Source organism: Eumetopias jubatus, unplaced genomic scaffold, assembly GCF_037043125.1.
Source record: "Eumetopias jubatus isolate StellerSeaLion01/CBP00866 unplaced genomic scaffold, mEumJub1_p1.0 scaffold_8, whole genome shotgun sequence".
Classification (NCBI taxonomy): domain Eukaryota; kingdom Metazoa; phylum Chordata; class Mammalia; order Carnivora; family Otariidae; genus Eumetopias; species Eumetopias jubatus.
In genome coordinates, this window is record NW_028274814.1 from 11,252,227 (window position 1) to 11,267,425 (window position 15,199).

The following is a 15,199-nucleotide window of genomic DNA, read 5'->3' on the forward strand; positions in this document are numbered from 1 at the left end:
CTGAGCATGGAGCCTGTTGGAAATTATCTCTCCCCCTCTCCCTCTGCTCCTCCTGCTTGTGCTCTCTCTCTCAAATAAATAAAATCTTTTCAAAAAGAAGAGAAATACACTCTCATTACTGTACTTCTTACAAATAACCCATGTATAAGTGGATCTGCACAGTTCAAACCTGTGTTATTCAAGGGTCAACTGTACATGGAATACTCCTCATTTACGGTGCACTATCATCACTGATCTCTTATCTTATTTTTTCATTCCCTTTGATCCCCAATCACCTCTCCATTGTCCTGTCTTCTGTTCCACCATAAAAATCTTCCTTTTGCTTGAAACTTCTCAGGAAATGAAATTTTAGAGCTGCAGACTAAGATCACATAATTTTAATCCAAAACACTTACTTCAAACTGGCGGTGCCTGTGTGGTTCAGTCAGTTAAACATTAGACTCTCAATTTCTGATCAGGTCATGATTTCAGGGTTGTGAGGTCAAGCCCGGCATCAGGCTCCATGCCCAGCTTAAGATTCTCCCTCTCCTGCTCCCTTAGCAACCTCCCCTCTCCCTCTCTGAAAGAGAGAAAGAGGAAGGAAGGAAGGAAGGAAGGAAGGAAGGAAGGAAGAAAACAAACTGAGGGACCAAGAGGTGATTCTTAAAAAAAATATAAGAAAAGTCCTCTTTGATTCACCTAAAGTCATCAGTCTATGGAGAGGCATACCTGACACTGTTATTAAAATTTCTACAGCTGTACTGAGGTTAATTAGTTTGTTTTTAAGTTGGATAAATCTCTAGGTATAAAGTTTTCCTCTGTTACCAAATAAAAACTCTTTTCAAAACATCTGAAATCCATTCCTGACTTCATAATGTAATTTTTAGGTGTACTTCATGTAATTTAATTTCAACAATTAAAAACTAAAATTTTGACCATCTCTTGGAATATAGGGCCGTGAACATCAATAAGAAAACATGTTATCCAGAAAATTTAGAAAATATCTTTTGTCTTTCCTTTTCCATAACTCTCTTTTAAAAAATCTTTCTTTAATCACAGCTACTTGTAAAATGGGACAGCTGAGGCAGGCTTGCTTATACCATGTCAGCCCATTCCCTGGTCATGGCTAACTGGATCAAAGGAGGGTATCTGACCCAGCTTGTCCAACTGAGCTCCTTCTCCTACTCCAAATTTCTTTTGCTTTGGGGTGCTAAAAATCCAGGCCAGGTTAGCTATTGGCACTGGACCCACAGGTGATATAGGCTGAGAAGGCTGAGGCTGCTATTTTGAGTAGCCTTGATGGGCGACATGAAAACTTCAGAGGCTGGTCTGTAGATTCCCAGACAGAACAGAGAGGAGAGATTTGGTTTCTCTGGTGAGAGAGCAAGAGGCAGCAAGTGGTTGTGGTTCTTGCCTTCCATTCTTCTGTTGGTTCCAGGCCTCTGAGTCCTGCTCTTTGTTCTATGAGATTGCCCTTTCTGTCTTACTTTCTTGGAGCTAGTTTGATTTGCCTGCCCTTACAACTAAAAGACCCTTGACTGAGGCATATACCATTACCTAGGATGTTAAACAACTTAATTCAACTGTGGAAAACATTCAGTTTGGAATATGTAAGCCTATAGGTTTAGTTGGAATCACAAAGCCATAAAGCAAACAGTCCATTTAGTCATGGTTCTGCTGTAGATAATGAAGGAATTACAAATGTCATTTCTTTCAAATAAAGGTCACCTCCCCAAAGTACAAAAATAAATTCTAGCTGAGGGAAATACTAGTTTTTTGTATAGGTACGATAATTCTAAAGCTCTGCCAACTTTTAAAAATGATTCTTCCCCCTTGTTTTTTCTTCCCATTATTTCATTCTATAAGGCACTAAATCTCACATTTTCAAGATTCATAACATCCAACTACCAACACACACATATATATACACATATACATATATATATAATACCTTTAGACATGTATACAAGTAGACGTCTTTCTACTTCCACGCTAAATCTCCAACTCTATTCCATAGTTTAAAAGGTTTTTTGATTTAATTTCAACCTTAGAGAAAAGTTGGCTAGGGAAGTATAAATAACTTTTTTCCTTCACCACTGAAAAGTAAGTAGGCCACGGGATGCCCCTTCACCCCCAAAGACTTTAGTGTGTGATTGCTACAAACAAGGACATTTCCCTACACACAAACTGTACAACTAACAAAGTCAGGAGATTAATACTGATACATTTCTACCATCTAATCTACAGACCCTATTCAAAATTCATCAATTGCTCCAAATGTGTCCGTCCTTACAACAAAAGGGTCCAATCCAGGATCATGTGTTACATTTAGTTGCCATGTCTTTTTAGCCTCCTTCAATCTGGAGGAGTTTTTTAAACTTTCCTTGAATTTATGACCGTGACATTTTGTAGAATGTTCCTGAATTTGGATTTGTCACATATTCCCTCACGATTATATTTTTGGTGGCAATATCATGGAAATGATACTGAGGTCATCCAACTGCATCCTACCCGATGGTTTGTGATTTTCACTTGCCCCATTACTGGTTGTGTTCACTCTGATCAATTGATTTAGTTTTGTCTGCCAGGCTTCTGTCCTGTAAGTTTCTTTCTTTCTTTCTTTTTTTTTTTTAAGATTTTACTTATTTATTTAACAGAGAGAGAAAGAGAAAGATAGAGAAACCACAAGCAGGGGGAATGGCAGGCAGAAAGCCCGATGCGGGGTTGGATCCCAGGACCCTGGGATCATGACCTGAGCTGAAGGCAGATGCTTAACCAACTGGGCCACCCAGGTGCCCCTCCTGGAAAGTTTCTGTTTGTCTTTTGTAATTATGTATTTTATTAAGTATTTTAAGACTATGTAAATACCCTATTTCTAATCAAAATTTAACACACTAGTTTAGGACCCACTGGAATTTTGGGATGATTTAATTATTACTATGATGACTGCCAAATGATAATTTTAAAAATTTCATTATTTCTTTGATTATTTCTAATTGGCATTCTTCTGCGAGGAAAAGCTTTCACTTCTTTCCATTCATTTATTTATAAATAAGTACACAAGTAGGGATTAATAGATTCCTACTTTGTTTAAAGTGTTACCATCATTACTATCATTATTATCATTATTTTGATGCTCAAATTTTCCCAGATTTGCTCAGTGAGAATTCCTTTAATTTGGCTTCTGTGTCCTTTTGACATGTCTCCATTATTCTTTTAATATTTCCTTCCTTTTGGGCACATTAAGTCCCAGGGTCATCTTATAGCCAATAAAATCAGCCTTTCTCCAAGAATCTTGGCTTCCTCTAACTTGAGAATTACATTTAAAAATCAAGAGCTAGGTGCTTGATGGGCTTGCTCTTAGGGCATCAATGTCTGCTAGTCCTCTTAGTGGAAATAGCTAAGTAACATGTACACACACACACACACACACACACACACACACACACACACACACACACCATGCACATTCCATTATATTTATTTTTATATTTGTCTCTATATTTTGAAAACCACGAGTTCACACTCATACCTCTGATTCCAATCTAACAGCCCTGGGGGTTCAGTTTTCTTCCTTGCCATATTTGTAATTCTTTTCTCTAACATTAAGAAACGTGGCTCCCCTTGTTCTTCTTGTATTTCCTGATAGTATTAATTCCCCTTTATGTAACAATCTCTTGTCTCCATCTTGACCCCTACACAGATGTCCTTCTTACCTAGCTTGGGCTCTGAAAACCTGATGTAGGGTTATCACCATCTCCCCAGACAGATGCTTTCCTTGTCCGACCTGGGGACTCAACACTCCCTGCCTAGCAGCATACGACCACCCTCTCAGTGTGGACATCTTCCTCTCCCCTTTCAGGCCCAAACCACATGCTGAGCCATACCCCATACTCCTGTGCCTGCTCACTCCCACCAAAGGTTTTTTTTTCTGAATGATTTTGGGAAGAAAGGAAGGATTGAAAGGAACTTCACAGTTTTTAAGTTCAGGTACGACTGCCTCACTTGATGCTAAAAGTGAGTTATTAAATAAATAAATCACAACTTCTCTTTGACCTACATTACTCATTGGGGATTTGGTCTAAAATTGGGCATGTGGGTAGTAAGAGATTTAAAGTCATAAAATATTCTGTCATAAGAACAATGTCTAAATAAATTACAAGAAGTACATTCTGTACTTTTGTATTGAAATGTTAACTATCCTATTAGAAATGAAGCTCCCCAGAGAGAAATCCATAGAAATGAGAACTGAGAACTGCCCTTCAAATTTAGTCTCTCTTTCATTTTCCTGTCCAGGTAAGGACTGCTTTTCCAGACATTAGTTGATTTGCCTAAAGGGGTTTACCTCCTGGGAGATTATATTATTTGATTGATTGATTATATGCTAGCAACTGCTAATGTATTTCATTAATAATGTTTACATGCTCCCTTGTCTTTTTACTTTGAGGTGTCTGGGGGATTTCTGTAAAAACATACCCATTTAACAACAACAAAAAAAGGTTTTCTTAAAGACTGTATTCATTAACTAGTATTAGCAAAATGAATCTTACTTTTAGTATAATTAAGTAGCTTGATACTTAAAGTAATACCAAATTTATTCCAGCAAAGGGCTACTTTCTATTTTTGAAACAAAAAGAAGCTATTTTGGGAACTCACATTTTCAATATTTAGCAACTATTTTTAAAAATATTTAGTTACTATTTATCAACTACGAACTATGTGTAGAACACTGAGCTAGGGGCTAAGTGAGAATACTATTTCATGATAATGGTAATAGCTCAAATTTTTTAAATGATAAAGTGTCAATAATTACACTAAGTAGTTTGCCTGTATCATGCCATTTATTTTTCACAGCATTCAACCATCTGAGGTAGAGAATATTCTTTTTCATACTTGTAGATGAGCATTTTGATGTTCTATGGAAAATCCTGCCTCTCATTCATTCACTCATTTGGGAGTATTTGCTGAGCACTTTCAAGGTGCCGATACTGTGGTTGGCTCTAGGAACCAAGTGCTAGACCATACAGAGACTGTGGCATCATGAAGCTTATAGCTTAGCAGGGAAGGTAGTCAAATTGAACATATGATTAAAATCAAGTGTGACAACTGGTTAGCTAAACAAAGTATGGGGGGTTGGGGAGGTACTCAGCCAGGCAAACACAAGTTAGCTGGGTGCAGGGGTGAAGGGAGGTTTTTCTGTAGGGAAAGCATCATGTCTGTAACTGGTCACAAAATTTAGTAACACTATACTAAGATACACAGAGAAATTGTAGTTTCTTCCTTTTGCCTCAGTTATGGCCTTTCTTTGTGCCCCTACCTATTGGTGGGGAAGGCAGTAAACCTTAGTCAGATCCAATAAACCCATAACGTCCTTTCGGATAGAGTCCAGTCTCTCTTGGATAAAAGTGCCTGGCTCCATCTCTCGGATGGCATCCCTTCTCCTTCCTCCCTCCTGAAGATGGGACCATGCGTACAGGATGAGGGATGGCTTAGTAAGACCCTAGGGCAGGGAGAAGAGGGAGTGTCCTTGGGTGTGGTGGGTCTCTAGCCCTGGGGCCCACGTCCCCGTGTGTCTGCCCGCCTGCAAGGCGCCCTACTGGCCTTCCACACCGGCGCTGGCATCAGCTGGGCTTGTAGTCCACTCTCCTCATGCAGGCAGGGCACCCTGGAGTTCCTCTGGGCAGACGTGGGCTCACGTGGGCTTCAGCCGGGGCTGAGAACACTCTGAGGTCTGGCTGTGACTCCTATTCAGACCCGGCCCAGGTGATTCGCTCTGTGCCTCACTGCCCAACCTGAGCAACCCCTCTAGGAATTTCCCAGATTCTCAGTGACTTTGGGGCTTCTGGACACTGAGGGGAGGGTTTGGGGAAGCTCGACTTGAGTACTTCTTCTACTGAACCACTTTACATGTCCAGATGTAGACCACAAGGATGTGGCTTGGTCCAGTCTGCAGCGGTGGCCTCTCTGGAATGTGGATGACAATGGTGGGAAGTGTGTGGGTGAGAGCTTCTACCCGCCCTCACTGTCAGCTTCACTTTTGTAAAGCTCATCTCACTCTCCTGCCTCTTTCTCTGTTTCATCTTTCCACAATCTCCCTAGAATGGGAAAGTGTTCCTTCTTCCTGTTCTCTCTTGTGTGAAACCCTCTGGTGTATCCCTGGAAATTTCCTCTCTGTATGCTAAAGAGAAGATAAAACAATTTAGACAGACCTTTCCCAAGAGGTAGCCTGGGTCTTGCTACCCAGAAAATCATAAGGCAAAGGCCTACACAAGGGCTAGTGGAAGCCATTGACCAGAATACTGAGCAAGACAGTGCCAGGGCCAGCTATGCTTTCCGAAAGGGTCCCCCTGGCTGCAGTGTGGAGAACGGGACCGGAAGGAAGGGAGGAAGACTGGATGTAGGGGTGGAGGGAAGGAGAAGTGCAGGAGGTCAGGTGGGAGAGAGTGGCCAGTACTAGGGAGAAGCCAGAGAGATGGAGTCTGGGGATACATGTAATAGAGAGACAGAACTTTGGGACTAGTTGTAGTGTGGGAGGCAAAGATGAAGGAAGACTCTCGGGACAAGCTTAAGATTTCTGACTTAAGCAACGAAACAGGACTGGTGACTTCTTCCAAGACAAGAAACTCTTGATATGAAGCAGATTTCCGGGGATGGCTGAGGTGGTGGAGTTCCACTTTTTGAGGACTGGTAGCCATCCGGGCACAATCCTTCGGGAGCCAATAATGAGCTTACTGTTGATTTTGTGAGGTGAGAAATTCAAATAAAATGTATTCTAGGGCGCCTGGGTGGCTCAGTTGGTTAAGCGACTGCCTTCGGCTCAGGTCATGATCCTGGAGTCCCGGGATCGAGTCCCACATCGGGCTTCCTGCTCAGCAGGGAGTCTGCTTCTCCCTCTGACCCTCTTCCCTCTAGTGCTTTCTATCTCTCATTCTCTCTCTCTCAAATAAATAAAATCTTTAAAAAAAAAATGTATTCTAAAACACTTTACTCCCAGCTTCAGCCTTCCCCGAACATTTGATTTCAACGTTAAATGAGGACATCGGTTTTCAACGTAATGCTGCAGGTTGTGGTTTATCACATATGACTCCTTCTGCCCTTGAGGAGATTCACTAGGCATGCACCTCCATCCCCAGGTTTTAATTCATTTGGAAATCTACAAATCGTTTTAGGCAAACTGAATCCAAGTCCTCTTACCACAGGGAATGGAAATATAAGCATTATCTTATATGCAAATAATAGCATTTTAGTATCAGTCACTGTGAACACACTGAGTAGGTCACTGACCCTCTTTTCTAATTGTAGCTGAAAATAAAGTCCATAACTCAGTTCATCCAAAATCAAAGCCCTCATTTTGTCAGTTTCCCAACTACGATTATTTACAAAGGTATCACATAAAAGGCCACTTTGTTAGTTATTTAGGTATATGTTTTTATTTTTATTTATTTTTATTTTTTAAAGATTTTGTTTATTTATTTGACAGAGAGAGACACAGCGAGAGAGGGAACACAAGCAGGGGGAGGGGGAGAGGGAGAAGCAGGCTTCCCGCGGAGCAGGGAGCCGGACACGGGGATTGATCCCAGGACCCTGGGATCATGACCTGAGCCGAAGGCAGACGCTTAATGACTGAGCCACCCAGGCGCCCCTTAGGTATATGTTTTTAATCTAGACTACCCTTGGAGGGTGTCCCAGGAAGGTGCATTTCTCAAAGCTACGGGTTTACCAGTTTTTCTTTCATGACTGAAGAGAATGGCCCTTCCTATGGAGCAATATAAAGCATTTTGTTGTTGTTCTTTTCCATTTCAGGCACAAGCTGGCTATTAGTATCCTAACCCAGCCAGATTGTACCAACACACAGCTCTGAACTCAACCAGCAACACAGACTAGCTGCATCCCAGTTGTTTATCAGAAATTCACTGTCAAGCTCACTGTTGCTCAGCAGTTTTCAAAAGCTCAACTGAGGAAAAAAAAAAAAGGTGCATGCATGGCTGTTTGAAGGATATGCGATTCATCCATTCCTCTCCAGATGCTCTGAAATTCATTCCGGGGGTAAGCCAGATCACTAGGGACCTACACACTTGGATAGTAAACTCAATTTCCACCTTCCCTAAGCTTCAGTTTCCAAAATGCAAAATGAAGTAATATGCATTCATTCAACTATTACTCACTGAACTACTACACCCAAAGCATTAGGTCTGTAAGATAGAGTAAGATGAAATTCTGCCTCTGAAGGAGCCTATCTATCTTTCTAAGTATTTTTATCAAAGGATAAGGACCAAATAGATAATGAAAATCCTATGTGATAAACACAAAAAGGGAGAAATATAAAGGGTAAAGAAGCACAAGGAGGGACACCTTCCCCAGCCAGAGCAAGGGAAAGGTGACTGAAGGACACTTGACATGGAGACGTTCTTAGAATAATGTGGCCCACCGTTCCCAGGAGCAGCGCACTCAACAGGAATCCAATGAGAGGAGGTGTGGAAGGACACTGTCATACCGCTAAATAACTGCCCAGATGAACAGGGGACGTATCAGTTATGGGGCCTTTGGCTATGACACAGAAACCCATTTGGCTTAGTAAATATGGAAATTTATTATCTCACACGACAAAAGGTCCAGAGAGAGGGCAGGCGCCAGAATCCACTGATGCAGTGGCTCAATTCTACCACTGAGGACCCTCGTTCTTCCTGCCTCTCAGCTCTGCCTCTCCCAGGGTGGCTCTCCTCTTGGGATAGAGCAAGGGGGCTGCAGCGCGTTCACGCATGGCAATAAGACAAACAGGGTCCCAAGAAAGAAAGAGACCACCTCTCCCTGTGCCTCCTTCTTACGATGGAAACAATTTCCCCAGAGACCTTTGAAGGTTTCCCTTCATGTCTCGAAATCTTGCATTTGGACACATGCCCATTTGTAAAGCAACTAGTAAGGGCCGTGGGACTACCAGGTAGGCTTAGTGTAATCATTTGGGGTGCTGTCTATTTTAGACCATCAACCCGCATACTGCTACAGTGGTGTTATGGGCACAGGCTCGCTTCACTGGCTTGAAAAGAGTCACTCTTCCTTCTGGGAATCTCTCACTGACCAAACTTACAAAAAAAATTTCTGCACTTTCTTACCTCAGTGGGATACTATTTTTTCTCCACTTTCAATGCCTAGAAAGCGAGGCTGGGGGCTCATTTTGCAGCCCAAACTCACGCCATTTCAAGCCACACTTACCAAAATCTACGAGTTTGACTCCACCCTCAGTGGTCAACAGAATGTTATTTCCTTTTACATCACGGTGGATGGTTTTGTTGTTATGCAAATGCTGAAGGCCCTAAGGGGTGGGAAATATAGAATGACTTTTAAAGAAAGCATCAAACATAACATTTTTCAGAAGGATGCGTTTGTGCAAAATCAATCGGAAATACTGGTCAAAATTATCATTCAAACATTCTTAAAATGTTTCACATTGAATTAGTCAAATCAAAATACCTCATTTCCGCTTTGGACTTTATAAAAACTCATACTAGAGCATCCCCTTCCTTAACTCTTATCAAATACTTTATTAAAAACATGTTGATCTCAGTGGATAAACATTCTGTCTACTTATTTAACTAATTGATTTATTTTTAAATTTTATTATGTTATGCTAATCACCATACATCATTAGTTTTTTTTATATATTTTTTTATGTTATGTTAATCACCATACATTACATCATTAGTTTGTGATGTAGTGTTCCATGATTCATTGTTTGTGCATAACACCCAGTGCTCCAGTCAGTACGTGCCCTCTTTAATACCCATCACCAGGCTAACCCAACCCCCAGCCCCTCCCCTCTAGAACCCTCAGTTTGTTTCTCAGAGTCCATAGTCTCTCATGGTTCATCTCCCCCTCCGATTTCCGCCCCTTCATTCTTCCCTTCCTGTTATCTTCTTTTTTTTTTTTTTAACATATAATGTATTATTTGTTTCAGAGGTACAGGTCTGTGATTCAACAGTCTTACACAATTCACTGTCAACTTATTTTAAAGAATGGCAAATAAAAACCTATTAGTAAAAAGTACACATTATCTGCCTTCATCACAATCAGTCTCAGAAATATAGGTGGGACATCAGAACTCAGGGTTCTGCTGACACAAAGGAGGGTAGGTTTCTTTTCTTTTTTTTAAGATTTTATTTATTTATTTGACAGAGAGAGACACAGCGAGAGAGGGAACACAAGCAGGGGGAGTGGGAGAGGGAGAAGCAGGCTTCCCGCTGAGCAGGGAGCCCGATGTGGGGCTCGATCCCAGGACCCTGGGATCATGACCTGAGCCGAAGGCAGATGCTTAACGACTGAGCCACCCACGTGCCCCTAGGTTTCTAATAAAACAATGAATTAGTAACGCTAAACATTTCAGATTTTGCATATACTCTTGCATCAATCAATACTAATATAGTGGTATTTTTCTAAAATTAGGATCCATGTTTTTTACTGAACTAGGACTGCCTCATAATTAATGCATGAACAATTTAAATTGCCTTACCAATAGTGCTTCATGTAAAATATAGGCAATTATGGGTTCACTCATTCTTTTGCCCTTCTTCAGAAATCCCTTCACAAGATCAGCCACTGATCCTCCATTGCACAGCTATAAGGGAATATTGCAAGATATTAAAATGGATATGACATTTTAACTACTTCCTCTAAAAGGTTTTCTAAAAACATTTTTTTTAATTGTTCTGATTTTTTGTTTCAAATGATTGCTCTCATCATCTTTATGGCTTCATAAATGAAATGAACAAGTAAAATGTACTAATGTGCAATTAATTAATTAATTATTAGAAAACAGTTTTCATGTGAGTTACTTTTTAGAAGAGACTCTGGAGAAGCCCTGGGCTTAATTTTTAAATTCAAGGAGAATAATTATGATTCCACATGTTAGTCCCTAATTTTAGGATCTAGGGCTTAAAAAAAAGATATTCTTGATTTCTGATTGTTTAATTAACAGTGCAATTAGATTCCATGACCTCAATACAAGGCTACATACTATTTTGTATATGCATCCACTTAAAAACAAGTCCCCTTTGTGGCAAAACTTCAGAATGCATTGAAATAAGGATTACAAACAACAGTTCAGAAAACTGTTTTAAATACCATGCTTCTCAGGCTCTTCAGCTTCCCCCTGCCCCAACACCACAAAAGTAGGGGAATCTAAGTGAAAAAACAAACGGGAAGACCATGGTAGGGGATTTTTCACATGCACATTCTCCAAAGTTAGGTAACATTAAATCCCACAGGAAACTTTCAAAAGAGCTGCAAATTTGCAGAACAGAGAAGCACCAGCATAAGTAGAATAGGAGAGGGGCGACAATTAGGTAAACGGTCCCAGTGAAGCTTGGACCCCATGAGTATTGATCTATTAATCTCTGACCCTTTAGCCTCTACCTTCTACCCTGATTCTCCCCTGGGGCTCTGGTCCATGGTCTTAACCTGACTTTTCAGCCTCCTCTCCTGCCTGCCTTTGTTACCCATCAGTGCCTGGGAGATAAAAGCCATAATTTCCATGACTCTATTTAGCTAAATAGAGGCCGAGAAAATCAGTGAGAGAATGTAAACTCCTGGCATCCTAGTTTGAAATACTGAACACATTTTCTCCCAAAAATTTCCTAACATGGTAATTCGATTGTATTGGATGCCCAACACTTCTGATACATCCATAATCATAGCTCAGATGTGTTGAGCACATACTTTGTGCCACGAACATTTCTAATCCATTCACATGAGTTACCTCTATACCTCACTCTCCCTCAGTAGGTATTATCATCTCCGTATTAAAGACTGGGAAAGTGAGACACAAAATGATAAAGTAACTCTCGCAAGATCACACAGGAGTGACAGAGCTAAGATAGGAACTTGGACAGTCTGATTCTAGAATGGAGCCTTCACACTTAACCAATTTGCAGCTGATGTCTTTCTACATTCAGAGAAAACTTCTTTCAGCTTATAGAGGAGGTGCAGTCCCAGCATTCCCAAACTTGCATTTTCTTCCGCATCAGGAAGGGGAATACTATTTCGCTGGACAAACAGAAGACATTGTGGCCTAGCATGACTGGTTCAAAGAATTACTCAAAATTGAAAAGAAATTCAAATTTCTTTAAATTGCATGGCACTTATTTCAAAGAACCAAATTTTAGGGGCACTGGGGTGGCTCAGTTGGTTAAGTGTCTGACTCTTGATTTTGGCTCAGATCATGAGCTTGGGGTCATGAGATCAAGCCCCGCATCAGGCTCTGTGCTAGGCATAGAACCTGCTTAAGATTCTCTCTCTCCCTCTCCTTCTGCCTCTCCCCTGCTCGTTCTCTCTCTCTCTCTCAAAAAAACAAAACAAAACAAAAAACCCAAATTTCAGGGCCAGTTTTAAAATATCTAAAAATCACCATGGGGAGACTAAATGTCCTTTCCAATTTCTCTGAAGTGTGGCTTCTTTTTGGCTGCATCTTCTGCAGCCAAACAAACCCCAAAAAGGGGTTGACTGTTAATGCAAGAGGAAATGGCTGGAATGTTAGGGAGGGATAAAGGAACCCTAAAGAATGTGCAGGAAATAAAATAAAAAATGAACTACAGGAAGAACTAATGCAATCCTGTAATTCACCCTAAGCAGTTCAAATTTTACTTTCTGTAGTCAATTTTTATTTCAAACAGTTGTTTTTCCCATCTAGTAAAGTTTAGAATACAGAATTCTTTGTAATAAATTCTTCACTTTGTTTTTTAAAGTAAGGCATATTGAGATACGATTTACCCCATCTAGTAAAGTTTAGAATACAGAATTCTTTGTAATAAATTCTTCACTTTGTTTTTTAAAGTAAGGCATATTGAGATACGATTTACATACAGTAAAATTAATGCAATTTAGCTGAAATTTTGAGTTTTGACAAGTGCATTCATCATCTAACGACTACCACAATCCAGATATGGAACAAATCCAGGACATAAAAACCTTCCTTGTGTTTCTTTGTAGTCAAACCCCTCCCTAGCCCCTGGAAACCACTAATCTGTTTTCTGTCCCCATTTGCAAGACTGTCATAGAAACTGGGTCATAAGGTTGCAGCCCATTGAGCCTGGCTTCTTTTTTACCTAATGAACCTGCAATTCATCTCTATTGTTGAGTATTTCTTTTCTAAGGTTTTAATGTTGTTCATTCCTTTTTTTTTTTTTTAAAGAGAGAGAGAGAACAAGTGTGAGAGAGCATGAGCAGGGAGAGCGGTAGAAGGAGAGGGAGAGAGAATCTCAAGCAGACTCCACACTGAGTTCAGAGCCTGACATGGGGCTCAATCTCATGACCCTTCAATCATGACCTGAGCCAAAATCAAGAGTAGGATGCTCAACCAACTGAGCCACCCAGGCACTCCGTTGTTCATTCATTTTTTAATGTTGAGTATTCCGTTGAATAGATAAGCCACTGTTTGTTTATTCATTCAGTAACTGAAAGACATTTGAGGTATTTCCAATTTGGGGCAATTAGGAGCCAAACCCTTGTAAACACTGCATGCAGTTCCTCACATATACATACTTTTCATTTCTCTTAGGTAAGTACCTAAGACAGGGGAGTGTTGAGTCCTATGAGTCATATGTTTAACCTTCCAAGCATCATCCAAACTATTTCTCAAAGTGCCTATCCCATTCTGCATTCCCACTAGTGGTGTGTGAGAATTCCAGCCGCCCTCCATCCTTGTCAGCAGATATTATGAGGTTTTTTTAAGCCATTCTAAATAGCAGTGTTATCTCATTATAGTTTTAATTTGGATTTTCCTAATGACTAATCATGTTGACTATCTTTTCATGTGCTCATTTGCTATTCATACACTTTCCTTGGGGAAGTATTCAGTTTTTTTGTTCATTATTTATTGGTTGTTTTCTCATTATTGCATTTTGAGAGTTCTCTATATATTTAGGATGTGTTGCAAATTTTTTTTATCAGGTGTTTTGCAAATATTTTCTCCCAGTCTGTGGCTTGTCCTTTAAGGACTCTTTTGAAGAGCAGAAATTTTAAGTTTATCATTTTTAGAATACTAAGCAATCTGCCTTTTGTGTTCTATAAAGGAAATCCTTGCCTAATCCAAGGTCACAAAATTTTTCTCCTGTATTTTCTATAGGAAATTTTATAGTTTAGGTTTTACATAGGTAGGTAGATGATCCGTTTTTATGTAATTTTGATACATAATGTGAGGTATGGATTATATGAGGATGACCAATTATTACAGTACACTTTTCTGTTGATCAAAAGTGTCCAAGAAAGGTACGATTCTGAATTGAGTTTAAAACCTAGTTGCCAACACCGAGAATAAGGGAATCTTGAATACATAATTTTAAGTGAAAGAAGCCAATCTGGAAAGACCACATACTATATGATTCCAACTATATGACATTCTGGAAAAGGAAACACTCTGGAGACAGTAAAAAGATCAAAGGTTAAAAGGGGTTGAGGGAAGAGGAACAGAGATGAAAAAGAGGGAACACAAGAGGACTTTTAGGGCATGTAGCAACTCTGTATGATACTGTAATGGTGGATATAGTTATTATATATATGTCAAAATCTGGAAAATGTACAACACCAAGAGTGAACCCTACTGTAAACTATGGGCTTTGGGTGGCAATGACGTGTCAGTGTCAGTTCATCGATTGTAAGAAATGTACCAATGCTGGTGGGGGATGTCGATAATGGGGGAGGCTGTGTACATGTGGGGACAGGGGTCTATACAGATCTCTGTTCCTTCTTCTCAATTTTTCTGTGAATCTAAAACTGCTCTTAAAAAAATGAAATCTCTTCAAAAATCCATAAAACGTACAACACAAAGAGTGAACCCTAATGTAAATTATGGACCTCTGGTAATAAAATGGATCATTATTGGCTCATGAACTGTAACAAGTGAACCATGCTAACCACAAGATGTCAGTAAGAGGGAACACTGGGGGCAAGGGGTTCAGGGTAACTCTCTGTACCTTCCACCCAGTTTTCCCACAAAACATTTTAAAACTGTTCAAACAAAAATGTGAAAAGATCCTAAAAACAATAACAAAGGAACATACAAAATTTATCTAAGTTATGATAAGCCCCTTACAACAGTGTCTGCTCAGAAACTAAATTATTCCACTCACTGTTGCATTTTATATCCAATACATTTTAACATAAATGATGTACAAACACAGAAAATATTCTTGATATATATGTTTTCCTTATAATAGTATATTTGGTTAAGAAG

General features: G+C 39.9%; 1 protein-coding gene across 1 annotated transcript in view; it reads right to left on the reverse strand.

The window, feature by feature from the left end:
- The window catches only part of MYO3A (myosin IIIA), a 213,349-nt gene that overhangs the window by 177,406 nt on the left and 20,744 nt on the right, over positions 1-15,199 (reverse strand). Inside the window, exons 3-4 of the mRNA XM_028114133.1 lie at positions 10,484-10,588; positions 9,190-9,289 (exon numbers count right to left, since the gene is read on the reverse strand). Of these exons, the coding sequence (XP_027969934.1) occupies positions 9,190-9,289; positions 10,484-10,588 (205 nt within the window). The remainder of the gene's footprint in view (positions 1-9,189; positions 9,290-10,483; positions 10,589-15,199) is intronic.